Source organism: Ovis aries, chromosome 12 (assembly GCF_016772045.2).
Source record: "Ovis aries strain OAR_USU_Benz2616 breed Rambouillet chromosome 12, ARS-UI_Ramb_v3.0, whole genome shotgun sequence".
Classification (NCBI taxonomy): Eukaryota; Metazoa; Chordata; class Mammalia; order Artiodactyla; family Bovidae; genus Ovis; species Ovis aries.
In genome coordinates this window covers 25,249,810-25,277,007 of record NC_056065.1, presented here as the reverse complement: position 1 = coordinate 25,277,007, position 27,198 = coordinate 25,249,810, and the positions used below count along the sequence as shown (strand labels likewise).

General features: G+C 44.9%; 1 protein-coding gene across 1 annotated transcript; it reads left to right on the top strand.

Annotated features, from left to right (window-relative positions):
* HHIPL2 (HHIP like 2) lies at window positions 1-27,198 on the top strand. The gene is made up of 9 exons (XM_012187078.4): window positions 1-350; window positions 4,529-5,181; window positions 6,030-6,173; window positions 8,953-9,284; window positions 11,734-11,860; window positions 16,847-16,992; window positions 22,564-22,645; window positions 25,560-25,642; window positions 26,291-27,198. Exons 1-9 carry the CDS (start codon window positions 30-32, stop codon window positions 26,704-26,706), a joined length of 2,304 nt encoding a protein of 767 aa, XP_012042468.3. The 5' UTR covers window positions 1-29; the 3' UTR covers window positions 26,707-27,198.

Genomic DNA, 27,198 nt, shown 5'->3' with positions numbered 1-27,198 from the left:
AGTAGTAGCCAGAGCGTCCCTAGGGCAAGATGCTCAGAAGGTCCACTCCCAGAGGTGGTTGGAATCGGTGGACCCCCCGGCTCCTCACCTCTCCTCGAATTTTCTGTCTCAGCCTCATAGTCTTGTTGGGCCAGGTGGGGCTGCTGCAGGGACACCCCCAGTGCCTGGATTACCGGCCCCCCTTCCAGCCCCTCCAGCATCTCGAGTTCTGCTCTGACTATGAGTCCTTCGGCTGCTGTGACCAGGGTAAGGACCACCGCATTGCTGCCCGGTACTGGGACATCATGGACTACTTCGACCTAAAGGGCCATGAGCTGTGTGGCGGTTACATTAAAGACATCCTTTGCCAGGTAGGCCTGAGCAGGAGCCCTGAGGGAAGGTGAGGGAGCCAGCTTTGGAGGCTGCCTTCCAGCCCCAGCCGATAGGATGTTGGGATGGCTGGTGAGGGTCTTGGGGGGAGGGCTCTTTGGGCGCCCAGCCCTTGAGAGAGACTCACCTGTGGCCGCCTTCACCTGGGGCTCTGGGCTCTGGACTGGCACACTGAGGTGGAGTTTGGTTTCCCAAAGCTCTCCCTCCGGGGTCCTGAGGGCCCTGGTGTATTATTCACAGAGCTCGGGACAGCTGCGGTCTGGGACCTCCCTGCAGGGCACTGACCGCTGCAAGCTCCCGTGGGTGTTCACGGAGCGTGTGGACGGAGTGGTGGCATCCGTTCGAATGCAGTCCTCAGCTGGGTCATTTTCACCAGGGGCTCTCTGGTGTGATGAGGGGGGTTTTCCCCACCTTTCCAAACCTGGCCTGGGAGAGCGTCAAGCTGCTCAGTGGCAATTACTCAGAAGTTCTGCTTCTCCCGGCTCTCTAGTGGCCAAAACCCACATCCCTGGCAGACACCACCTCTGTAGGGCTCAGCCTGAACCCGTGTCAGATGCTGGCTGCGGACACTGACTTTGTGGGAAAAGGGGTTCAGGAGTGCCAGGGAGAGTCTAGTTGGAGGGCAGATGAAAGAAGCTGTCATGAGGAGGAGCACTCTACTGATGGGTTGGGGGTGAGACAGCAAATCCTGGCAGACTGGAACACCCCCCCCCACCCCACCCCCCAGGCATGTCAGCGCAATTACTTGGCTCTCCCGCTGTGATCCCAGAGCCAGCTGGCCACCCCACCTCCCTGTGAAGTGAATGGAACAGAAGCCAGCCACCTGGGAGGCATCGCCCTGGGCTGTCCTCTCTCACCTCAGGCTCCACCCTTCAGCTGTTTCCTGGAGAATTAACTCTGGGATAACCATCTGGGCAGAAGCCCAGCTCTTATGAGCAACACTGAGACTCCATTTCTGGATGAAGTCCCCAGATAAAAATGTCTCCTCCCTCCCCCTTCCCTATTGCATGAGGTTTCAGAAAGCCAAATTCAGCAGCTCTCCTGTTTCAGGGATTTGAGGAATAAGAATAACCTATACATGTCCATAAAGGAAACGAATATGAAAAAGAATATACGTATGCATAACTGAATCACTTTGCTACAGAGCAGAAATTAACACAACATTGTAAATCAACTATGCTTCAACAAGATTAAAAACAGAATACCCTAGTGGCTCAGTGGTAAAGAATCCACCTGCTAATTAATGCAGGAGACATGGGTCCAGCCCCTGATCTGGGAAGATCCCACATGCCGCAGAGCAGTCCTTGCACCACAACTATTGAGCTTGTGCTCTAGAGCTGGAGGGTGGAAACTCCTGAGCCCACGCTCCCTAGAGCCTGCTCTGCGAGAAGAGATGCCCACAGCCGTGAGAAGGCTGCACACCACAACTAGAGAGTGGCCCTGCTCTCGGCAGCTAGAGAAAAGCCCATGCAGCAAGGAAGACTCAGCACTGCCAGAAATAAAGAAAGAAAGAATTTAAAAATGGAAAACAGAAAGAATGACCTACATGCATCTATTAATATTTATTAAAATTCACAACTTAAATTTCTTCTCCCTCTTCTCCCCAAATATGGAGTATGTTCCCAGCAATGATTCTGCAGGCAGCTACCAGGACCCCCATTTTACGCATGAAGTTTTTTTTTTTTTAATAACATTTATGTATTTAGTTGCAGCATGTGGGATCTAGTTCCATGACCAGGGATCGAACCCAGGCTCCCTACACTGGGAATGAGGAATCTCAGCCACTGGACCACCAGGGAAGTCCCAGAATTAGGAGGTTTGGTAGCTCAGCTGGTAAAGAATCCACCTGCAATGCAGGAGACCCCAGTTTGATCCCTGGGTTTTGAGGAACCCCTGGAGAAGGGAACGGCTACCCACTCCAGTATTCTGGCCTGGAGATACTCCATGGACTGCTGTCCGTGGGCTTGCAGAGCTGGATGTGACTGAGTGACTTTCACTTCCACTCTCCAAGGTCAAAGAGTGCCATGGCAAATCCACAGGCTCAGGCTCCAAGTCTTGTGCCCTTTCGGTCATACCATGCCAAAGTCGAGTCACAACAGCCCTGGCCGATCCACTCACTGGTTCCCTGACCTAGGGCAAGCATAAGCTCCAGAAGGACAGCAGCTTTGGGCATCTCACTCACTGTTAGCAGCCCCAGTGCAGAGGACAGTGCCTGGCACCTAGGAGAGATTGTTCTGGACCTTTGTTTTCTAAGACAGAAATGATAGTTCCTGAGCTGATTGAGTAGAGGCAACTGTGCAGATTCTAAATGATGCCTAAGAGTGTGCCATGCGGGTGGTTACTTGTCCACAGCCTCCTCTGTTCCTGGGTATTTCATCCTTATTTTTGTCTTCCATCTCACTTCTTTCCATTCCCCAGGAGTGGACAGGTCAGTCAGGTGGGACTCAGAGCAGTCCATCTGGCTTCTTGTCAGCAGCTCTGACAAGTCTCCTAAATGGAAACAGCTCTGGGAGAGATGCTGTGAATCCCCGGGCTCTTTCTTCTGCTCTTCCCGATAAGAGCCTGCTGCTCTGCAAATCTGCAATCAGGGTTGAAATAAGAAAAAATGGGGAACTCAACACATCTGAGAAATGCTGCTGATCCCTCTCTTAGGTGATGAGAGAACAGAAGTGAATGAGACAGCCCTGGGCCAGCAGGTGCCCGGGAGGCATCCATGATCAGAAGCAGCTTCCGGAGTGGACCCTGCCCTACTCCACGGCCCCAACCGCCCCCTTTAAATTGGCCTTTCTGGGCTTCCCTGGTGGTCCAGTGGTTAAGAATCTGCCTGCCAATGCAGGGGACATGAGTTCAATCCTCGGTCCGGGAAGATTGCACGTGCAGCAGGGCAACTAAGCCCATGTGCCACAGCCACTGAGCCCACGCACCTTAGAGCCGGTGATGAGAGAGAGAAGCCAGTGCAGTGAGAAGTCCATGAACCACGACTAGAGAGGAGCCCCTACTCACCGCAGCAAGAGCAAAGCCCACGCAGCAACAAAGACCAGCGCGGCCAAAAATTAACAAAACAAAACAAACAAAAACGGGCCTTTCTTCCTTTCTTGATCGCAGTTGCCTCTGCCTTTCATCGAAGAGAAGAAATCACTACATGCCTAATCTCTGGGAATGATACATTGCATGTTCATTTTGATAATTTTATTTTTAAATTATAAAATATTTTGAATAGAACTTCCCTGGCAGTGGTTAGAACTTGGTGCTTCCACTGCAGGGGGTGCAGGTTCCATCCCTGGTTGGGGAACTAGGGTCCCACACACTGCACATCTGTACAATGTGGCAAAAGAAAAAAAAATTAATATATGGAAAAGCACAGAAAAATTAAATAATTAACATAGATTCTGGTGGCTCAGATGGTAAAGAATCTTCCTGCAGCATGTGAAATGCGAGAGACCCGGCTTCGATCCCAGCATCGGGAAGATCCCCTGGAGAAGGGAATGGCAACCCACTCCAGTGTTCTTCCCTGGAGAATTCCATGGACAGAGGAGCCTAGCTGGCTATAGTTCATAGAGTCACAGAGTCAGACACAACTGAGCGACTCACACAGATCCAATACTGAGATTCAGCAAATGTAAAACTTCTGCCACACTGCTTCAGATGTGCATAAAGAAATTAAATCTTATAGCACTTATAATAAAAAAAGGGAAAGATGAGACATTTAGTACTACCTCTTTTTATAAAAAAATTTTTATCATTTAACAAAACTCTATATGTCAAGAGCAAAGTTATAATAGTAAATCTGAGAGAATTTTTTTTCCCCTTTCTACTTTCCAGGAGCATTAACTGGGTAGAAAATGCGGGTCCCAAAGAAAAGCTTTCTTTTCGGTAGTTGGTAACAGAAGCTCCAGAATCCTGGTTCTTCCCCAGAACTGTTTTCCCTCTTTTTGCTCAAAACATAAAGTTGATTAGAACATCCACACAGGTATGACTTTAAAAAATTAAAATAAGTATATTGCATCAAGAGGGAAATATTTCTGTAATAAAACCAAAGTGAAGTCAAGGTTTAAAAACTCTTGAAAAAAAAAAAGTCCAATTCTTGAAAAGAGAAAAATTTGTTCCAGTCCTACCACGGCCAGTCTGCCTGGGGGCTGAGGTCGCTCTTCTTTTCCAGGAGTGCTCCCCCTACGCAGCCCACCTCTACGACGCTGAGAACCCGCGCACGCCCCTCCGGAACCTTCCTGGCCTCTGCTCTGACTACTGTTCTGCATTCCACTCGAACTGCCACTCCGCCATCGCCCTGCTGACCAATGACCGTCGCCTACAGGAATCCCCTGGAAAGGATGGCGCGCGCTTCTGCCACCTCCTCAACCTTCCCGACAAGGACTACTGCTTCCCCAACATCCTGAGGAGCGACCATCTCAACCGCAACCTAGGGGTGGTGGCCGAGGACCGTCGGGGCTGCCTGCAGCTCTGCTTGGCCGAGGTGGCCAACCGGCTGAGGAACCCGGTCTGCATGGTCCACGCTGGGGACGGCACCCACCGCTTCTTCGTGGCCGAACAGGTGGGGGTGGTGTGGGTCTATCTGCCTGATGGGAGTCGCCTGGAACAACCCTTCTTGGACCTCAAGAGCCTCGTGCTGACCACTCCCTGGATTGGGGACGAGAGAGGCTTTTTGGGGTTGGCTTTTCATCCCCGATTCCGCCGCAACCGAAAGTTCTACATTTATTATTCATGCCTGGGCAAGAAGAGGGCAGAGAAGATCCGGATTAGTGAGATGAAGGTTTCTCGGGCTGATCCCAACAAAGCTGATCCCAAATCAGAGAGGTGAGGCATATGCCTGAGAGTGCAACTGTGTGCTGTGTTCCAAATATTGCCAGCTGGTCCTCTGAGATGAAACAGAGGAGCTTTCCTGGGTTTAGATCCACTAGCCTATAATGAGGACAAAAGTCATTGCTGATTAGTGGGGTAACCCAAGTTAGAATCTTGAGTGGATGGTCTTCATGACTATAACCACCCATCTTTACAGTTACCTAGAACCGTGCTTGCTTGATTTTATAGAAGGTAAGCAAAGGGCAGAGGCCATAAGGGTTTGAGAAATGATTTTAGATAATATCCACGTTAAATATAACAGTAGCCTCTGATTATTGTGTGACCATTAGATCTCAGGCCTTTTATCTTGAACATGGATGGGAATTCCCATCCTCTCCGGAAAGCTTGACACAAGGTAATTAAGCCTGGTCACAGCTCCAACTGACCCCAAGCTCGTGCTCTTTTGCTCCACCCTCCACCCTTTTTTCCTACTCCATTCTGCCTTATCTTGCTTTTCCCATACAGACAGGTTTAGAGATTGAAAAGAGCATGAAGAAGCGGAAGACTAACCTCTGCTAGATTGTCCAAAGGATGGGTGGGGCTGGGAGTTCTTGTAGAGAAGAGAGTAAGGCTGAGCACCAGGAAAGGGTGATGGTTACCCTGCTGTGTCTACAGCTCGTGTAGTCAGGATGTGAAAAAATAAAAAGATCCATGACGGAGTCTTACTAGGAAGCGAGGGGTGTCCCAGAGCTGCTGAGCTACCTGTTTTGTGGTCCTTGGCTGGCTTGGACCAGTCATTTCTGGATGTCTTAAGAGGATGCTATATCAGCTTTCATCAAAGTGTGGTTTCTTTTTCATTCCAGGGTCATTTTGGAGATAGAAGAACCAGCCTCAAATCATAATGGTGGACAACTTCTTTTTGGCCTAGATGGGTATATGTACATATTCACTGGGGATGGAGGACAGGCTGGGGATCCCTTCGGCAAATTTGGAAATGCTCAGAACAAGTAAGCTGGATGCGGGCTTGCCCTGGTGTAATGTTTTTGCTGAGATGGAATCTGCAAAGGGTCAAACCCAACTCATTTACTGCAAGATGTAGTCTCCTCTGTTGACACAATGGGAAGAACATTTGGTTTTCCTTTCTTGTTTTATTTTTCTTAATATTTACTTGGAGTAGTTATTTATTTGGCAACCTTGGGTCTCATGTGGGATTGTTTACTGCCACTTCCTAGTTGGCATGTGGGCCTAGTTGCCCCATGAAATGTGGGATCTTAGTTCCCTGACCAGGGATCAAACCTATGCCCCCTGCATTGGAAGGTGGATTCTTAACCATTGGACCCCCAGAGAAATTCTGTCCTATACTTTTCAGGCATAATGTATTTTTATAGTTAATATTATAGATGTTCAGCATGACTCTCAGAGGGCCATATAAAGATGAATTCAAGATTTTTAATATATGTGAGCAGGACATTACTTACTATGCCATGATCTGACCATATAGTTCTATTCAGCTCAACAATATTATTGACTACTGTGTTCCAGGCCCTGTGTCTCACATGAAGGTACATGAGTAGCTAGTTAATGAGGCTAACAGAAGCAACAGCAATGTATATTTGTTGCTTACTGTGTGTTCAATGCTATTCTAAATACCTTATGTTTATTTGAGCACATAATTCTGACAGCCATGGGGCAAAAATTTTAATCTCTCTTCTTGGTTGATGTATTCCCAGCCCCTAGAATAGTGCCTAGCAATGGTGTCATGCCATAAATACATTTGGAATGAATGGATCCTGTGAAGTATAGGTATTATGATAGCCATTTTACAAACAAGATAATAGAGGCAGAGAGGAGTGAAGTAGTCTATCCAAGGTCACACAGAGAGTAAGTGGCAGAACCAGAATTTAAACTCAGACAATGCAGCGAGGCTGTGCCATCTAGAGGAAGGTCACGTGACCCTTCTGCTTTTGTACCCAGCAAGCCTGTGGCTCTCATTATCCCTAATAATAAAAATATCAGGGTTGATAATAAAGAACTTGCATTTGTTGAGTGCTGACTGTACGTCAGAAACTGCATGACATGCTATATATATGCACACTAACCCATTTAACCCTTGCATCACAGCCACACTGCAAGGTGGTGTTACTCTCCCCTGCTTTATGAAGCAGGAAACGGAGGCTCAGAGACCACAGTCATCAAAAGCCTCTGTTCTTTCTACTGCCCACATTGTTACATGAGGAAGAATAGAACCAGTTCCTTTAAAAAATTCAAAGTATTTGTCACGCGAGTGCATGTTCCTCGATTCTTTGTCTCGTCACAACAAAGATTTGGTGACGGACATTAAAGCCCCCTCGGCGTGTCACAGCTCTCGGGTCTTGGATAGACCGTGTTATAGCTCTCAGGTCTCCAGTGGACCGTGTTATAGCTCTTAGACAAATCAGTGTTACAGCTCTGTGTTACAGCTCTATTTTATTTAGAAGATAGCAGGAAAATCCATCTTTCAGGCGTGAGGGCATGTCAATCTAAAGAGATGAGAAGAGCGCCCCAGCGCGCGGGAGAGAGAGCGAGCGAGCTGGCTCTGGCTCCTCTATTTATATGTGTATCGCTCCCTGGGCCTGTCCTGTGTAAATTGGGCCAGCCAGGAGTGGTGTTTGTTTTACCTGAGGTCCCCACTCCGGTCCTCGGACCTTCTTTTGTTTCATTTTCGCGAGCTTTTCCCTTCCTTGTCTTGTAGCCACCGCCGTTTTGGACTCCTCTTCCCTGTTCTACCTGCCTAACACATTCAACCAAACCTGAGAGAAACCACTCCATTGTGAAAATAGAAAAATTGATGCTGCAACTTGCTCAGTGTCACATGGACCAGGGCTGCATCAAACTTTCGCCTAGTAGTTCTCTTTGAGTCAAAAATTGGAAAGTCTTAACTATATATATATATACACACACGTGTGTGTGTGTGTGTGTGTCTATGTGTGTGCATATTATCTCCCCATGTGATTCTTGGTTGTCAGTTGAGATCCACTCTTAGTAGACTATCTTGGGCCATCTCCTCTAGTTCTGAGATGTTTTATTTTATTTAGAATACATAACTTGAGATCCACTCTCTTAAAAAGTTTAAGTGTGCAGGACAGTATTGTTAATTGAGGGGAAAATATAGAGTGGGTCTGTGGTACTTACTACTCTTGCATACAAACAGCCAACAGGTACGCGAGAAGGTGCTCGGTGTCATTAATCATCAGGAAAATGCAAGTCAAAACCTCAGTGAGATATCACCTCAGACCTGTTAGAATGACTATTATAAAAAGCAAAGGATAAGTATTGGCAGGATGCAGAGAAATTTGAACCTCTGTATACTGTTGGTGCAGAGAAGGCGATGGCACCCCACTCCAGTACTCTTGCCTGGAAAATCCCATAGATGGAGGAGCCTCGTAGGCTGCAGTCCATGGTGTTGCGAAGAGTCAGACACGACTGAACGACTTCACTTCCACTTCTCACTTTCATGCATTGGAGAAGGAAATGGCAACCCACTCCAGTGTTCTTACCTGGAGAATCCCAGGGATGAGGAAGCCTGGTGGGCTGCCGTCTCTGGGGTCGCACAGAGTCGGACACGACTGAGGCGACTTAGCAGCAGCAGCAGCCTACTGTTGGTGGGAATGCAAAATATACAGAGCAGCAGCTATGGCAAACATTATGGAGACTCTTCAAAGAATTTTAAGTAGAACTAGCACGTGACCCAGCAGTCTCACATCTTCATATTTCTCCTGTTCCTGTTTCTGGCCTTCTTCCTTTCAGGAGTTCCCTGCTGGGGAAAGTGTTAAGGATCGATGTGAATGGGGCTGGCTCAGGCGGCAAGCGGTACCGAGTGCCCGTGGACAATCCGTTTGTTTCTGAGCCAGGGGCCCATCCCGCCATCTACGCCTACGGGATCAGAAACATGTGGCGCTGTGCCGTGGACCGAGGGGACCCCGTCACGCGCCAGGGCCGAGGTCGGATGTTCTGTGGGGATGTGGGACAGAACCGGTTTGAAGAAGTTGACATCATTGTTAAAGGTGGAAACTACGGCTGGAGGGCAAAGGAGGGGTTTGAATGTTACGACAAAAAGCTCTGTCAAAATGCCTCTTTGGGTAAGTGAGAAGCCCTCTTATGTCTTGGGTGAACTGAATGAATTGCGGGTGGAGGTGGGAGAATAAAACCTGGGAGTGTCTTGCGCTGCAGGTCCTTACAGTGCCTTTGTTTGTGTCCTGTGGAATCTGTGCGCTTCTTAGTGCTTCTGAAAGGTGGTTGTTGAATCACAACCCCAGGATTCTTGGCCCCCGGAGGAGAAGAATTCAATCCGGGGCCACAGACAAGGCTTGATCGCTCAGAGCTTTTGTGTAATAAAGTTTTATTAAAGTATAAAAGAGATAGAGAGAGCTTCTGACACAGGCATCAGAAGGGGGCAGAAAGAGTACCCCCCTGCTAGTCTTCAGCTGGATGTTATATAGTCACCAGCAGTCTGTTAATGAAAGAAAGGAATGTCTTAAAACCCAGAATGGCACCAGGCCCTCACCCGTAAGATAGCATTTTGGGATAATCTTGGCACCAAATGATTCATCTTGGGCCATAAAATGATTAACTTGAATCTTGAAGAAGGGCAGATCACCATACAAATAGTTTCATTTACATAGATTAGAGGAACAATATCTGAGTATAACATTCTGGTTTATCAAGTAGGTTCTGAGCCAAAAGGCGGAACTGACTTGAAGACAGAGTTTGGGTAAATGTATAGTACATTAGTATAGCTTAAGATAAACATTTCCATAAGAAAAAGGCATTGGTTAACTTCAGGTGAAACCAGGTGTCACTATGGCAACACAGAATTTAAGAGAAACCTCCTTTTAAATTTGTATAGATAAGGAAAAAATATCACTAGTTTGTTTCCTCCTTAAGAGAGATAAAAATGTCTGACACTTGTAAGCTATTTCCACCGTTTGGAGACCCCTGGCCTTCCTGCCTCTTACCCTCTCAGTTCTCTAGCCACTGGCACCTGAAACTCGGGGCATTGCTCGCTAACTAATGAATTGAATCCTGAGTGGATTGGGGGCGTGGTGGGATTGACCTAGGAATCTATATTCCAAATAAGTTACTCACGGGATTTTCAGGCATATAATTTTGAACCATCCTCAAAGGAAAATAAGTGGCTGTATGTTTTTTACTTATTTGAAACTGCCACTGAAATGATATCCCATATGCAGTCCCTAAACATCAGTCATCAAGGTGTGCTTTAGAAACTCCATCTGGCTTAAAATTCTAATTTTCTGACTTTATCACCGTTGCTTGGTCTTTCCGTCCTTCTGTTGCTGAACTTGGGTTGGGTTGCCTGTTACTTAGGAATCCAATACTGAGAGACAAGTGTTGAGTGCAAGGAAAGATAGCTTTCCTGAGGAAGCTGGCAGTCCTGGGGAGAAGGCAGACTTGTGTCCCAAAGAACCAATTTCCCCTTGCTAATCAGGGAAAGAATTATAAATGGGAGTTTCAGGGGCATCTAGGTGGAGGGAGAGAGCTATGTAGGACAGGACAGCCATCTCTGACACTTTTCTTGAAATTGGTCAGGCAGGGTGGTCTGATCAGAGTTATCTTGATTGTTTTAAGTGTAGTTAATCTTTAGTTCCAGGGATGCTTTGTTTCCATTTCCTTGAGGCCAGTTCTTTGGAACTGTGGGAGATGGAGCAGTTTATGTTATGGCTATAGTCTGGCCATCATGTAGTTAACTTCTTCCATCTGGTGGGAGTTTCATTATAATACTGCTCAAAGGATATGGCTCAGTATATATCTATAGACTTTGAGGAGCAACTAAAGGTCCTTGATTTAGTTTAATGACTAAATAAATATTATTTTGTTCTGCTTGACTATTTTCCTTGCTTCTGTATTTTTTCATTCCTCTGATTAAATTTATTCTTTGGCTAAAGTTTTTCTATAGACAAAAGGCAGACAGAGAACAGGGGATGGTCTGTTCTGAGAAAGTCTCAAAGCAGTTATCCAGTCCTTCAGTTAAGTCGCTCAGTCGTGTCCGACTCTTTGCGACCCCCTGAACTGTAGCCCACCAGGCTTCTCCGTCCATGGGATTCTCCAGGCAAGAATACTGGAGTGGGTTGCCATTTCCTTCTCCAGGGGATCTTCCCGATTCAGGGATCGAACCCAGGTCTCCCGCATTGCAGGCAGACACTTTAACCTCTGAACTACCAGGGAAGGTTCCCATCTGGTCCTTACAATGTTCCAAATCCTAAACCTGAGTATCTGCCATATTGACCTGGGGGAAAAATTTAAGGGTGTGGATTTCCAGGTCACTGCCCCACAGACGGGGGAACTTTAGGCTTCCTTTATGCTTTCTGAGGCCAATCAAATGGGAGGCTCACAAATATCATGGCTGGTCTGTTGAGAAGATAAACATGATTTACTTGGCTTTCTGTCCTCCCAAAGACCAAGATATGAAACATTCTCCACTCAGTAAGGCAATTGGTTTTAAAAACTGCCTTCTTCCTCCTTGAAGCTCCCAGGTTTAGCTATAACACTCTTTTTCCTATTCCTGGACAGACGATATTCTTCCAATCTATGCTTATGGCCATGCAGTGGGCGAGTCAGTCACTGGAGGCTACGTCTACCGTGGATGTGAATCCCCGAATCTCAATGGTCTCTACATCTTTGGGGACTTCATGAGTGGGTAAGGAAGGATTGATGTCCCCTCTCTCTTTTTCAACAGTTTATTTTATTATTTTTTTTAACGTCCACATCTGTTTATTTATTTATTTTTTTACTTTACAATACTGTATTGGTTTTGCCATACATCAACATGAATCTGCCACGGGTGTACACGTGTTCCCCATCCTGACCCCCCCTCCCATCTCCCTCCCCATACCATCCTTCTGGGTCACCAGCCCCGAGCATCCTGCATCATGCATCGAACCTGGACTGGTGATTCGTTTCACATATGATGTTATACATGTTTCAATGCCATTCTCCCATTTTAATCGGAGTATAAATTGCATATCACAACATTCAATGTCTTAACAGTGTGGCTGTATAGTTTTACAAATTGTATTAAGTGTAAAATTATACTTTACACTTGTATTAAGACTAATTGTATCAAGATAAAGAACATTTCTATCACTGTAGAAGGTTCCTTCTTGCCCATTGCCTCTCAGTACAGCATCCCTTTCTCCCCACCACCCCCACATTAGCCATGTTAACCACTCTCATCGTAGATGCTTTTTTCATTGAGTAATGTCTGTGAAATTTGTCAGTGCTTTTGCATGGATCAGTGGTTTGTCTCTTTTATTGCTTTGTAACATTCAATTGCATGAATATGCCAGAGTTTATTCATTTATTTTCCTGTTGATGGATGTTTTGGCTGTCCCCAGTTTGGGGAGATTGTGAATAAAACTGCTGCAAAGCCTTGTAGTTTTCAGTGTAAAGGTCTTGGACATCTAAGTATTTCATAGTGTTTGATGCTATGCTGAAGTTGCTATATATGTGTATATATATATATATATATATATATAAAGCAAGTATAATATATATTCAGCATATATATAACATATATTAATTCATAACATGTAACTAATTTCTTATTAGTTCTAGTGATTTTTTTTTGTTTATTCTATTGGATTTTCTATGTAGAAGATAATTTCACTATGAATATGGATACCTTTATTTTTTTTTCCTGAATTGGAAGCCTTTTATTATTTTTTTTTATTGATTTGTTGCTTCATTTTAACCTTTAGTACAATGTTGGATAGAAGTGGGGGAAAGCATTAGATTTTTTACCAATAAGATTGATGTTGTCAGCTGTGTTTTGTGTATGCCCTTTATCAGACTGAGGACATTTCCTTCAGTTCCTAGTCTGCTGAGAGTTTGTATTAGGTACAGTGTTGCATTTTGTCATATGTGTCTTTGCATCTAGTGAGAGAATCATGAGGCTTTTTCATTTTTAGTTTGTTAATATGGGGAATTGCACTGATGGATTTTTTTTTTTTAATCACTGAAGCAATCTTGCATTCCTGGGATAAAAACATCACTTGGTCATGTTGTATTTGATTAATATATAGTTTTTGTTGCAATATATTGTTGAATGCAACTTGCTAATGTGTTTGGAATGTTTGCATCTGTGTTAATGAAGAAACAGATGAGCCATAGTTTTCCTTTCTTATAATACCTTTGTCAGATTTTGGCCTCAGGTTAACGTGAGCTTTATAAAATGAGTTAAAGTGTATTTCCTTTTCTTTAATTATCTTGACTAATTTGTGTAAAATGTGTTTCTTCCTTCCAAGTGAAGCCATCTAGATCTGATGTTTAATGGTAGATGACCATTTTAATGGTAGTTGGGTCCTGTTCTTTGATTCATTCTGACAATCTCTGTCTTTTAATTGGTACGTTTAGACCATTGACATTCAAAGATATTATTGCTATAGTTGAAATATCTACCATACTCACTACTCTTCGATTTTTTGATATTGTTCTTTGTTCCTGTTTTTCTTCTACTTTTTTTCTGCCTTTTGCAAATTTAATTAAACATTTTATTTGATTCCATTTTCTCTCCTTTGTTAGCACACTGATCACACTATTTTTTTGAAATCTTTTTTAAAGAGTTGCTTAGAGTTTGCCATATACATTTACGACTAAGCTAAGTTCACGTTCAAACAACATTATAAAACTTCCTCAGTAGTCTGTGTTTTACAATAATAAAATAATCCTACTTCCTCCCTTTTGTCCCTAATTGTTATCATTCATTTCACTTATATATAAACATATATAATAACAGTGATATATAATAATTATTAACATTTTATAATTTAATAATACTATTATTTTACTGTATACATAAGCGTACATAATTAAATACATTGTTGCTATTAGTATATTGAACTAACTTCTGTTAGACCAGTGAAGAATAAAAAAAAGTTTTTATTTTTACCTTCACCTATTCCTTCTTTGATACTCTTCCTTTCTTTGTATAGATTTGAGTTTCTGACCGATATTATTTTTCTTCTCTGAAAAGAACTTCATTTAACGTTTCTTGCACTGGCAGATAGATGCACTGGCAACAAATTCCCTCAATTTTTTTTGTCTGAGAAAGTCTTTATTTGTCCTTCATTTTTGAAATATAATTTCACCAGGTACAGGTTGGTGACTTTTTTCTCTAAACACTTTAAATATTTCACTCTGCATTCTTCTTGCTTGCATGGTTTCTGAAGAGAAGTTTGATGTAACTTTTATCTTTGTTCCTCTATATTGAAAGTGCCGCCCCTCTATCCCCAGCTTCTTTTCAGGTTTTCTTTTTCTTTATGCCTGATTTTCCATAGTTTGAATAAGATACGCCTAGAAGTAATTTTTAAAGAATTTATCCTGCTTTGTATTCTCTGAGCTTCCCAGATTTGTGGTTTGGTATCAAACAGTAATTCGGGGAAATTCTGAATAATTGTTGTTTCCAATGTTTCTTCTGCTCTTCTCTCTCTTTCTTTTCCTTTTGATATTCCTGTTATGCTTATGTTACAACTTTAGTAGTTGTTTCACTTTTCATGGATATTTTGTTCTTTTTTTGGGTCAGTCTTTTTTCTCTTCACTTTCCAGTTTGGAGGTTTCTATTGAGATATTCTCAAACTCAGATTCTTTCTTCAGCCATGTCCAGTCTACTAATAAGCCTGTCAAAGTGTTTTTTTTTTTTTTTAAATTATGGTGTTTTTGATCTCTAGCATTTCTTTCTGATTCTTCCTTAGAGTTTCCTTATCTCTGCTTACATTGTTCTTGCATGCTGTCTGCTTTATCCTTAGAGCCCTTAGCATGTGAATCATAGTTGTTTTAAATTCTGAATCTAATAATTCCAACATCCCATGCCACATCCAAATCTGGTTGTGATGCTTGTTCTGTCTCTTCAAAGTATGTTTTTTTGCCTTGTAATTTTTTTTCCTGATTGCCAGATATGATGCACTGGGTAAGAGAAACTGCTGTAAATTGGTGTTTAGCAAAGTGGTGGTGATGTGTGAGGGAGAGGAAGTGTTCTAGTCTTATGATTAGGTCTGAGTTTTTAGTGAGCCTGTGCCTCTGGACTGTGAACTTCATCAGCATTTCTCAGAAGCCCTCCTGCCTCCATACACATTTAGGTGGGACAGGACGGCTAGAGTTGGATAGAGTTAGGTACTTCCTTTCCCCAGGTCTGTGAGGTTCTGATAAAATCCTGGAAGGTTAGTCTCTGGTAGTTTCCCCTGAGGACAGACATTTGTTAACAGAAACAGAAAGTGCTGATGTATTTCAAAATGATTCCTTTCCCCCTCCTTCTGCTGGAAGCACAAGCAAATTTTTCCTGATATTTATTTTGGGAAACTGGTCAAGCTCCTGGAGGTAAAACTCACCAAAGTGTGGGGACTCTGGATGGCTGGCCACCTCTGTTTAACTCACGCTTTGCCCATATGGAATGTCTAGCAATTTGTCAATTACAGTTTAGGTTTTCCAGCCCCAGGACTGATACCTGTGAAGGTTTGTGCTTGTGGTTTTCTGTAAGTTGTGATTCTCTGTATCTGCCTGCTTGTCTCTCCAGTGTTGGGGGCAGTGGTGTTCCCTATGACCTCGCTTCTCTTATGAATCTAAGAATAGTTGTTGATGTTTCAGTCTTTTGCTTATTTTAGGGTGGTGTACCAACCTCCAAGCTTCTTACATGCTGGACCGGAAACCAGAAGTCCTCTGAAGTGTTCCTTGTGGAGACTTTTAAATACAAATTCATTTTTTAAAATAGATATAGGCTTGTTGTTGTTTAGATGCTAACTCGTGTCTGACTCTTTTTGACCAATGAACTGTAGCCTGCCAGGCTCCTCTGTCCATGGGATTTCCCAGGCAAGGATATTGCAGTGGGTTGCCATTTCCATCTCCAGACACAGGCTACTCAGCTTATTTCTTTCTGAGTGAGTCTTTGTAGTCTGCCTGTCAAGGAATTTGTCAGATCTTTGGGATTTAATTGTTCTTTATGTTTTTCCCATAACCTCTACCCACCATTTCACCCCCACACATAACAGATATGTAGTGATTTTTAATTGAATCATATGCACTAGAATTACCGTGGGTTGAGCATCTCTGTTTCTGTAAAACTTTTCAGCTGATACCCCTGGTTACCCAATTTTCTCTCCCTTTTCTTCTAAAAACCTTCTTTTAGTTCAGATAGATGGATAGTGGAATACAAAGTAACATCTGCTACTCTACAGACATAATAATAATAATAGCTATTTGTTTTGAGTCCTTACTATATGCTAAGCACATTGGTAATATATGAATATTTACATATATTATCTTATTTAACCTTAACAATTCTTGCCTATGGTAAATTCTCTTACTATCCACCATTTTATAGATGAGAAAACTGAGGCTTAGAGAGGATGAGCAACTAGCCAGCTAATAAAAATTAGTCTTTTGTGGTGGTACAACCTTCACAGGACACCAAACTCCTCTTATAATAGCAAATGAACTTCCCCATCTAGGGCAAGATGGTGTCAGGAATATCTCTGAAGCAGCTTTTCTGATTCCTAAGGGAGGTTAGTTATTGATCTCCTATGGGAGACTCAGTCCTAGTATGCCAGGATTCCCAGATTCTAGGAGGAAAAAAAAATATCCTGCCGGGTAGAGATATGGATTCCTAAAATATAAGGTTTTGCTTTTCATCTAGTCGACTTATGGCTTTGCAGGAAGATAGAAAAACCAAGAAATGGAAGAAACAGGACATTTGCCTGGGCAGCACAGAGTCCTGTGCCTTCCCAGGGCTGATCAGCACACACAGCAAGTTCATCATCTCCTTTGCTGAAGATGAAGCAGGTAACAAATGTTAACTGTGTATTGTATTGCTGGTCACTGGATCTTAGGTAATCACAGGCATTGTGAACTGAACATTTTATCTTGAGGTTTGGTCGCTAAGTCATGTTCAGTTGGTTTGCAACCCCATGGACTGTAGCTCACCAGGCTCCTCTGTCCATGAGACCTCCCAGGCAAGAATACAGGAGTGGGCCATCATTTCCTTGTCCAGGGGATGTTCCTGACCCAGAGGTCAAACTTGCGTCTCCTCCTCGGCAGGTGGATTCTTTACCACTGAGCCACCTGGGAAGCCTCAAACATTTATATAATAATTATCATTGCTGTTGTTATTATTACTCTTATTATTTAAATAGAAACTACCACTTCTTCTATTTTCACTATCGGCCACCTTTTATAATGAACTGGATACTGTTCTAGGCACTTCACATTTTAAAATCTTATTTAGTAATCATGACACCCTCATAATGTAATTATTTTGTATATTTCACCAGTGAGGAAACAGGCTGACTATGCCAACTTACCCCTTCTTGGTTGGCTGTACAGCTCACTGTGCAGATAGACCAAGGTCTGCACTGTAGTCTGTCCAGTCCTTTGGCTGTGAAGGAGGTGCATGTGCGCTTCCTCCCTAATTCTGTTCTGATCTGTGATTACACAAACGTAGACAGAGCCAACAGTGAGTATTTATCCTGCCGCTGTTGCCTGGGAGAAAGTACCTCTGATGATCAGCCACTGGTTGGGCTGGGCTCTTCCTGATCCTGCCCAGAGTTTGTTAGGCAACTTCTGTGAATGAACAAGGGAGAATTTCTTTCTTGAGAGACCTGGGAAAAGGGTAGACAGCTACACACTAGAGCCATTAGGCGTATGTTAAGGGCATCAGCAGAGCAAGGCATTTGTGCACATATGAGAGAGAGAGGTGAAGGAAAGAGACAGGGATTTAGCTTTAATAAATATCCACTCTCTCTCTCTCTATATATATATATACTTATAGCTGATTCACAGCTTCCCTGGTGGCTCAGACATTGAAGAATCTACCTGTAATGTGGGAGATCCAAGTTCGACTCCTGGATCAAGAAGCTCTCCTGGAGAAGGAAATGGCAACGTACTCTTGCTTGGAGAATTCCATGGACAGAGGAGCCTGGTGGGCTACAGTCCATGGGGTTGCAAACAGTTGGACCTGACTAGGCGACCAACACTTTCACTTTCAGAGCTGACTCACATTGCTGTACAGCAGAAACTAACACAACATTGTAAAGCAATTATATTCCCATTTTAAAAGATATAAAATAAAATGGATAACCAACAAGGACCTTCTGTTTAGCACAGGGAACCCTGCTCAGTGTGGCAGCCTGGATGGGAGGGAGCTTAGCGGAGAATACATGCATGTATATGCATGGCTGAGTCCCTTGCTGTTCACCTGAAACTATCAATACTACTAATTGGCTCAACACCAATATAAAATAAAAAGCTAAAAACAAAACAAAAGGAAACAAAAAATCCCCATACACAACAAACAGTGAGAAAATAAATATCCTCAAATTGTGAACTCAGAAAATGACGTTTTAATTTGAGCTTTATATAAGTTATGTGTCATTTTGAAAGTTAAAGGTTTATTTTGTTTACATAAGTGGTGACAAGGCCTGTGATCCTTCCAGTATTTGAAATTGCATCTAGCCATGCTCTGAGGCACGGAAGAGAACAAAATGATCTCTTAGGGGTCCCTTCCAGACACAGGACTCTCTACAAGTGTTAGCCAGAGCCTTAATGGTTTCTTCAATGTTTGGTTTCTTTCCACTCTGACCCAAGGGTGGCTGTACAAAAGCTTCACTTGAATGGGACATAAAGAAAGCCAGTCGGCAGCTGCACCCTTCCTCTCAGCTAGCTTATGTTTTTTTATTATTATTAATTAAAAAATTTATTTTTGTCCATGTCATATGGCATATGGGATTTTAGTTCTCTGGCCAGGGATCAAACCTGCACCCCCTACATTGGAAGTGAGGGGTCTTAACCACTGGACTGCCAGAGAAGTCCTCAAATAGCTGGTGAATAGATAGTTTCAGATGAATATTTTATAGAAGCAGATGATATTTTGGAAAATTTAAGGATTCTTAATAGAGAAAAGTTTTTGTAAGTTCCAAATTGGAAGTCCAAACGTACGAAAAAGGGGAGAAACCACAGGCTGGCACGTTCAGTGGAAAGTGGATGATGTAAATGGATGTCAGCCACAGGCCATGGTGGGGCCTCTCCCCTGCTGGTGCCCCAAGGAAGCTGGAGCCCCCAGAGCCTGGAGACCCCTGGGGGCAGCCTGCCCGGGGTCCCTGGGCTGCCACGTTCTGTGGCTTGTTCCTTTTCAGGAGGCCACAGAAAAGCCAGGTTTTGGTGGCTTGGTTTGTTTAGCCTGTAGACTTCTTGCAGGAGAAAACAAGGCAGTTTTTGAGCGCCACTCAGTACATCTGGCAAACAAAAGTGTCCTTGGCTGAATTTGACGGAGTGGACTTGCCAAGGTGTTCCCAAGCCAGACTTTGCCCAAGGGCAGCCCTAAAACCAGGGTGGCTGTTCCTGAGGCAAGTTATTTCCTTCAGAGTCACATTCTTTTGTTTTTGCACAGCGATTCAGATTTTCTGCGTGTGTCATAGTCTTCCCCATTATTGACATATTTAGAACCGAGTGTGATAAGCCCCATTTTAGTTGCACCAGAGCTCTGCCGTCACTGTTGCTACAGTTATTTCCTGACTCTTCCAGCCGACAGCTGGCACAAATCAACGAGTGAGTAGATGGAGTGGATGGTGGGCGTGGGGCTGCATGGCTGAGTTCTGATGGGTTGGGTTTCTGAATGTCAGTCACTGAAGCACATTCCCGAGAGGGCTGGCTGAGGTCATAATGATTGCAGTAAAGTCATATTGCGTATGTTTTGCTTTATAGCCTGCTACAGTTTTTTGGTTTGTTGTTCTTACCCTAAAATATAGTTCTAAAGGGGCTTCCCAAGTGGCTCAGTGGTAAAGAATCGGCCTGCCAATGCAGAAAACATGGGTTCAGTTCCTGGGTGGGAAAGATCCCCCTTGGAGGAGGAAATGGCAACTCATTCCACTGTTCTTGCTAGGAAAATCCCATGGATGTAGGAGCCTGGCAGACTACAGTTCATGGGGTCACAAAAGAGTCAGACACGACTTAACGACTAAACAAAAACGCTTTAAAAATGTCAGTTAGACCCTATAGATGAAATTCACGCCTAGCATTGTCTTCTAAAAATACGATGGGAAGACTATGGCATATTTAGGATATATAATTTACATAAACTATAGTCATGTGTAGGGAATATGCAGCAACACAGGGTTTCCAATTCTTTTAGACCAGAAATTGCATGGTTTAGAGGGACCTGTGCCCAAGGGTGACCTGTGTACATGTTGGTAGACAACTCATTTATCTCATGTCAGCATCACCTCGGATGAGGTGATGTTTTCTAATCAGGGGGCCAACTGGCTCTAGGCAAGGGTTTGTCCTAACTCTTCAGATCCCCACCCTCACTGCCCCTTACAAGGGGAAGATTATAGGGTCAGTCCACAAAACCAGTCTATTAGGCAGCTGTTACATTTTGTGCGGGGCTCTGCAAAGAACATTAGCCTCACACTTGGGCTCAAACAAATATTAGTCACTGTTCACCACAAATTCAAGGAAGAAGATTGTTTAAATAGCCCAGAGCCGTTTAAAGCTCTAGGCTTTTCCAGTGTGTACCTTGGTAAGATGTTTCCTTCCATAAATCGAGAGGGCTTGCATGAAGCACACAAGCAAAAGTATTAAATCCAGGGTGGTAGGACAGAGATTGTGCCAAGCTCAAAAAGCTATCACAGTGAACAGAGGCATAAGGAAGTAAGAGGAACTGCCGATGATTGAACACTTTCTCACTCAATACCTAATAATCAGGGGAGGTATTCTTATCTCTCTTTTACAAAGAATAAATAACACGAGGGTTACCCAGGTGGAGAAGTTGCCCAGGACAACACAGATGGTAACGAGTGTTATCAGAATTCAGACTCAGATTTATCTAGCTGAAGTTGGGCTCATAAACCCTTCACTGTCTCTCATAGGAAACTGTGATACGAGGTGGAATGAGGTACCTGCTATGAGAAGGGAATGGTGTGTTTTGGAGTTCAAATAGGAGAAAATGGGAGGAAACAGGGGCCCTTGTGAAAGAGACGAAGGGAAGAGTGGGTGGAGGTGATTTCTTCGGGGTGTCGAGAAGACCAAGTTTAGGGACTGAGGAGTGAGGGGAAAATCATGGGAAATAAGGAAGCCAGGACTGAAGAAGGTAGAGCTGGAGGACAGAGTGAAGTGGGGGGCAGGCAGCAGGGACTAATGCACTAAAGAAGGGGTGAGTAAAAGTCGCTCAGTGGTGTCCGACTCTTTGCGACCCCATGGACTATGCGGTCCATGGAATTCTGCAGGCCAGAATGCTGGAGTGGGTAGCCTTTCCCTTCTCCAGGGGATCTTCACAACCCAGGGATCGAACCCAGCCCTCCCGCATTGTGGGCGGATTCTTTACCAACTGAGTTATCAGGGAAGCCCTAAAGAAGGGGTAACAAGTAGTCTGTTGGACTGCAAGGAGATCAAACCAATCAATCCTAAAGGAAATCAACCCTGAATATTCACTGGAAGGACTGATGCTGAAGCTCCAATACTTTGGCCACGTGATGCAAAGAGCCGACTCATTGGAAAAGACCCTGATGCTGGGAAGATTGAAGGCAAAAGAAGACAGGGGCAGCAGAGGATGAGATGGTTGGATAGCAACATTGACTCAATGGACACAAGTTTGAGCAAACTCTGGGAGATGGTGAAGGACAGGGAAGCCTGCTGTACTGCAGTCTATGGAGTTGCAGAGTCTGACACGACTTAGTGATTGAGCAACGCTGGCCAAAATGATTGTTTGGATTTTTCTGAAAGATGTTATGGAAAGCCTGAATGAACTTTGACCAACTCAATAATAAGTGGTCTTCAGCCTGTAGCTCGCCTGTCTCTGGGTTTCACAGAGAATCCTTATCAGTACTGAAGAGCTGGGGAGGGAGATGGACTCATTGGGGTGAAGTTTCTGAAAGCAAAGTGGTGATAAATGAGATGAGAAGCCTTTGGTTTATGGAACGTATAGGCTTCCCACGTGGCGCTAGTAGTAAAGACCTTGCCTGCCAATGCAGGAGGTGTAAGAGATGCAGGTTTGATCCCTGGGTCGGGAAGATGCACTGGAGGAGGAAATGGTAACCCACTCGAGTATTCTTGCCTGGAGAATCCCTGGCGGCTACAGTCCATAGGGTCACAAAGAGTTGGACATGATTGAAGCAGCTTAGCATGCCCAGCAGAAACCTGCCTCTGCTGGGTGACACTCCGAGGTGGTCTGGGTGCTGAGATGGACTTTCTCCTTGGGGAGCTCACAGCCCTTGAGGCCTCGCTCCAGGTGGGATTCTGGGGACCGCTTCCTGGGGCTCATGTATTTCAGGGCCACAACCCCCTGGTAATGATTTTCTGTGTGTCTAGCTGTCTGGGCCCAGCCTTGTGTCCTGTCCTGATGGTCTGTTCCTGTTTTCTCAGGGGAGCTCTACTTCTTGGCCACCTCTTACCCCAGTGCCTACGCACCACACGGATCCATTTACAAATTTGTTGACCCATCAAGGTGAGATTTGGGTTCCTTTTCTTCTCAGGTGATTTGAATTAGTCCTTATCTCCATGGTGGATCAGAAAGACAGTCCTCACTCCCCAAGAATTACTATCAATAGAAGTGATCAACGAAGCAGATCTTTGCTTTAGATTCAAAGCAGATTGGACTGACGAAAGTGTAGGACAGTTATGGAATATTTGGGAAATGATATCTTTGTGGTTGAAAATGAAGATCTTGAGCCTTTATAGGATGACTAGGTGTAGACCTGTGGCTCCTGTCTTGTTTGTCTGTTTGTTTTGGCCACACTGTGCTGCATACTGGATCTTAGTTTCCTGACCAGGGATTAAACTTGCACATTGGAAGCATGGAACCTTAACCACTGGATTGCCAAGGAAGTCCCTTGTTTGTTTGTTTTTTTAAAAATATGCTTCTGGAAACTTCTGTCTGGGATCATCTGACAGTGGTGTACAACTCTGACCACCTGAGTAAATATTGCTGCCCTTCCATGGCTTGGTCTTTGGCAAATACAGTTGGGACCCACCCCATAAACGTGGGTCCCATGTCTGTGGATTCAAACAGCTGTGGACCAAAAATATTTTGAAAACTTCTGGAAAGTTACAAAAGGCAAAAGTTGAATTTGCCATGCCTTGGCAACAATTTCTGTAATATCTGTAATTATATTTACAACTATTTGCATAGCATTTGCATTCTTAGGTATCATGAGTAATCTAGAGGTGATTTAAAGTATACAGGAGGATGGGTAGGTTCTATGCAAATACTGTATCATTTTCCATAGAGGACTCGAGCATCACTGGGTTTTGGCATATGCACAGTCTTGGACCAGTCCCAGGAGAGTCCCAGAAGCAGCTGTATCTTCAGCTGTCAGGATTCTCTGTGTCTTCACCTGAATGTTTCCAGAATTCAGGGACAGCGTTTATTTACTTGGTGAACTCTATGTGTAACCCTGCTTCTCTGCCCGCCTCTCTCAGGGACTAACCAGCCTTCAACTCATCTGGCAAAAGCCAAACTACCGCTTCCTATTTGTGAGGTTTTTGAGTGTGTGTCCGTATCTGTCCCTGGGAGAGTGATGCAGGGTATCCATCCTGAGAGCTCTGGGCAGTGCACTGGATTTATTAATATCTCAGGATTCTTACCCAAAGGAAGAAAGTCTCCCCACAAGTCAGCCTGAAGATAGACCTGCCAAGGAGGACTTCCCCTGAGGCTTACATTACCATGTCTGGGGCAGTTATTCAGAGGACATTTGGCAGCTCAGTCCAGCTACTGGTGAGGGCTCAGAAGCCCAGCCTAGCTCAGCTCCTCTTGGCAACAGGGCTCCCATTAGGTGTTCTCAGAAGTTCCCGGAAGGGGCTTTGTCCTAGAGATCCTGCCTGGGGGCTCCTCTGATGGGGGAAGGGTTGGCAGGGTGAATTAGGGACTGAGCTGTCTCCACTTCTGGGTCTTCTCCATGCAGATCTCCTGTGATCTGGGGTTGGGGCAAACCCAGGGTCTTTAAAGTACTTCTGGTGACTGACAGAGACTGTGTGGGGAGTTTTCTGCTCTTTCTATCAACCCTTTCACACAACAGGTGTGTGAATCCTTTCTTCTTTCCTTTGAAAGTTTCCTGACTAGGTTAGGGGATAATTTAGCTCACTTCTGGCAGCAAGAGATCAGTCATAAGGCAACTGTAAAGGCTGTTCCCCCTAGAAGACATTGACATTTATCCAGGCATTTCTGCGTCCCAGGCACCGTGCGGGGTGCTGTGCATGCAGGCTGATATTCATTGCTGACAGAATCCTAGAGAGGCAGGGTGCCACTCTCAATCTGCAGATTAGGGTAACAGAGCCTTACTACCTTCAACTGCTTTCCCAAGGTAGAGCTAGTTAGAGGGGCCAGAGGATGGGAACACATCCTTCTTTCTGGATCAAACTCTTTTCAGCACCGCCCATTCAGTTCAGTTATAATGACGACTTGAATTGTTGAGACTTAAAAAAAAAACCAAACAACTTCTGTAGCAATGGATCCTGATTCTGCTCTGTTTAATTCTTCAGCTCATCTTTGCACTAAAGCTGGGTATGAATGCTGAATGCTGGGTATGAATCTTGGCTTTGCCGCCAACTAGCTGGAAATACTCCTAGTCTGCAAAGCCCTTTTTATTTCAGAAGATGCCCTTGGGGACAGCAGTTTAAGAATCAAAATACTAGGAGGCAGAGGGGCTGGTATTACTCAAGGGGCTGCGCCATGAGTATCTGAAGAGATTTTCCTTAAAGGGAATCGCCACTGCCGTCAGAGCAGAGGCAGGGCGTCATTCTCCTCCTCATCACCATCACTGCCATCACTACCCACAGAGCATTTGTATGTGCTGACCACTGCTCCGGGTGTTTTTCAAAATCTCATTTAAAAAACAATTTAGGACTTCCCTGGTGGTCCAGTAGTTAAGACTCCGTGTTTCTACTGCAGGGGGCATGAGTTTAATCCCCTGACCCCCTGATCAGGGAAGTTACATATGCCACGCAGTGTGGCCAAAACCACCCCCCCCCCCAAACCAAATCAACCTCCCAAAATAACAATAACACAAGTTATCCATTCATCACTTCTGGTGTGCCAAGTACACAGTTCTTAACTAATACTCCCCATCTCCCTGTGAGCTATTTTTATATGTTATAGTTGAGAAAGTTGAAACTCAGCAAGGCTTGCCTGTGGCCCTTAGGACTTGAACCCTGCTCTCTGTTGCCACGCCCCAACCCCCTGCCCACACTGTCCCCCAAGGGCCTGCAGTGTCCCTGTGACGTCCATGTCCTTCCTCCTCTCCACCCGAGCTCATTGAAGATTCCCTGCTTCATCTGTCCCACCTCCGTTCTTGCACCTCTCTACCTATTTCCTGGTTCCATCTTCAGAGTCTTGTGTCCTCACTTTCTCCATCTGTTTTCAGGAGAGCACCTCCAGGCAAATGCAAGTACAAACCAGTGCCGGTGAAAACCAAGAGTAAGCGGGTCCAGTTCAGGCCGCTCGCTAGTGAGTCCATGTTTGTCTCTAGGCTCAGGCCTTGGCTACAGTGCCCCGTGCAAACAGCTGCCATCCCGGGGTGGCAGGTCCTGTTTTCTCACCTAGGGCTTCTCCTCTGGGTGAGGACTAGAGCCTGTGGCTCAGTCCGTGTGTCTTGGTTGCGCAGCAGGGGGCCGCACGTGCTGCCCTCCATGCATTCGATCACTCATGTATTCATTCTTTCATTTAGTACTTGACAGCAGTCCTTGTGCTAAGCCCTGGGGTAGATACACCAGCAACTTGGCCTGTAGGAGTTTAGAACCAAAGGAGAGGGGGGCAGGTAGTACAGGCAAGGGAAGAAATAAAAGAACACTAAGATTCTGGCTAGAAGGATGTCCAGGGGTCTGAGAGGGCCCCGAGAGGGAGGACCTCTTCCTTGGGGTAGGGTGGGGAGTCAGGAAAGACTTTTGGAAGAGAGGTGCTGTCTTAAGGGCACTATTCTACAGGTATGCATTACAAAAGTCATCTATTTAGATCAAGGCCAGGGAATTAAGCATATTAATTTCAAAAGAATTTATATTCAAGAACCCTCAAGTGGGCATAGGATTCCTGGGTGGCACTTTCCTTACAGCTGCTTTCCAGGACTAATATTTCTCCTAAACTAATGCTCATTTCCAGAGTTGGTCTTGGACTTGCTAAAGGAGCAGTCTGAGAAAGCTGCTAGAAAACTGTCCAGCGCAACTTTAGCTTCCAGTCCAAACCGGGCCTCATCTCAGAAAGATTCCTTCAAGAAGCCAGCTTCTCCCACAAGCAGCCGAAAGACATCTCCAGGGCCTGGTGCAAAGAAGAGAGCCAGGGTGTGGTCTCCAGGCCCCCAGGGGAAGCGGAAAGGGATCCCCAAACGCCCCGGTGGCATAGCCAGGCAGGCCGCACAGCAGAGACGAGCTGGTAGAAGCCTCCCTCCACCTCTTTGGTCAAGGTGGCCACTCAAGGGACCAGAACCACCTCACCACGTGGAAGCTGCCGGTGCTGAACGTGACCTTAGACATGCGGGAAGCCGGGGGTGGAGGTGGGAGCCAGCAGAGAGAGCCTGAGTTAGGGTGGCCGGGTTGTCCGCTCCCCGAGTCTTGCCAGCTGAACGGATGCTGCTTGTCTGCTTCTGCGGGGGAACCAATCCCCACCTGGTCGGGGCACCTCGATAATCACGTGCGCTAGTCTGTGAGCCTGCTTCAAATCCCACTGCATGTCTCCATCTTGCTTTGTAAGTGCCTGTAGGCAACAGTGATACGTCAACACTGGCTCAGATGGACATATATCCTTTGAGCTCCTTGATGTTTGCTGGTGTTAAGAAATCTGACGTGCCTCACCAGTTTGCCTTAAGAACCATGTCTCTCCCATGCTTCCTCCCAGCTCTAAGAGGAGGCCTGTAGTGGCAAGTTTCCAAGGGGAACCCCTTCTAAAGTGGTCATCTCCTTTGCCCTCATTGAAGCTCAGGGTCTGAATAAGGGCAGGTCCTATTCTGCACCTCCGGCGACTACTGTTTTGCTCTGGCAAATAGCATAATAAAGGTGATTCCATTGTGCCTA

What these genes read in the sequence shown, in the direction of transcription:
- HHIPL2 (XM_012187078.4), top strand. Translation starts at nt 30, where the DNA reads ATGCTCAGAAGGTCCACTCCCAGAGGTGGTTGGAATCGGTGGACCCCC. An exon ending in TTTGGAAATGCTCAGAACAA is followed by an intron (nt 6,174 to 8,952) that starts GTAAGCTGGATG and finishes TCTTCCTTTCAG; the next exon opens with GAGTTCCCTGCTGGGGAAAG. An exon ending in CTTTGCTGAAGATGAAGCAG is followed by an intron (nt 16,993 to 22,563) that starts GTAACAAATGTT and finishes CTGTTTTCTCAG; the next exon opens with GGGAGCTCTACTTCTTGGCC.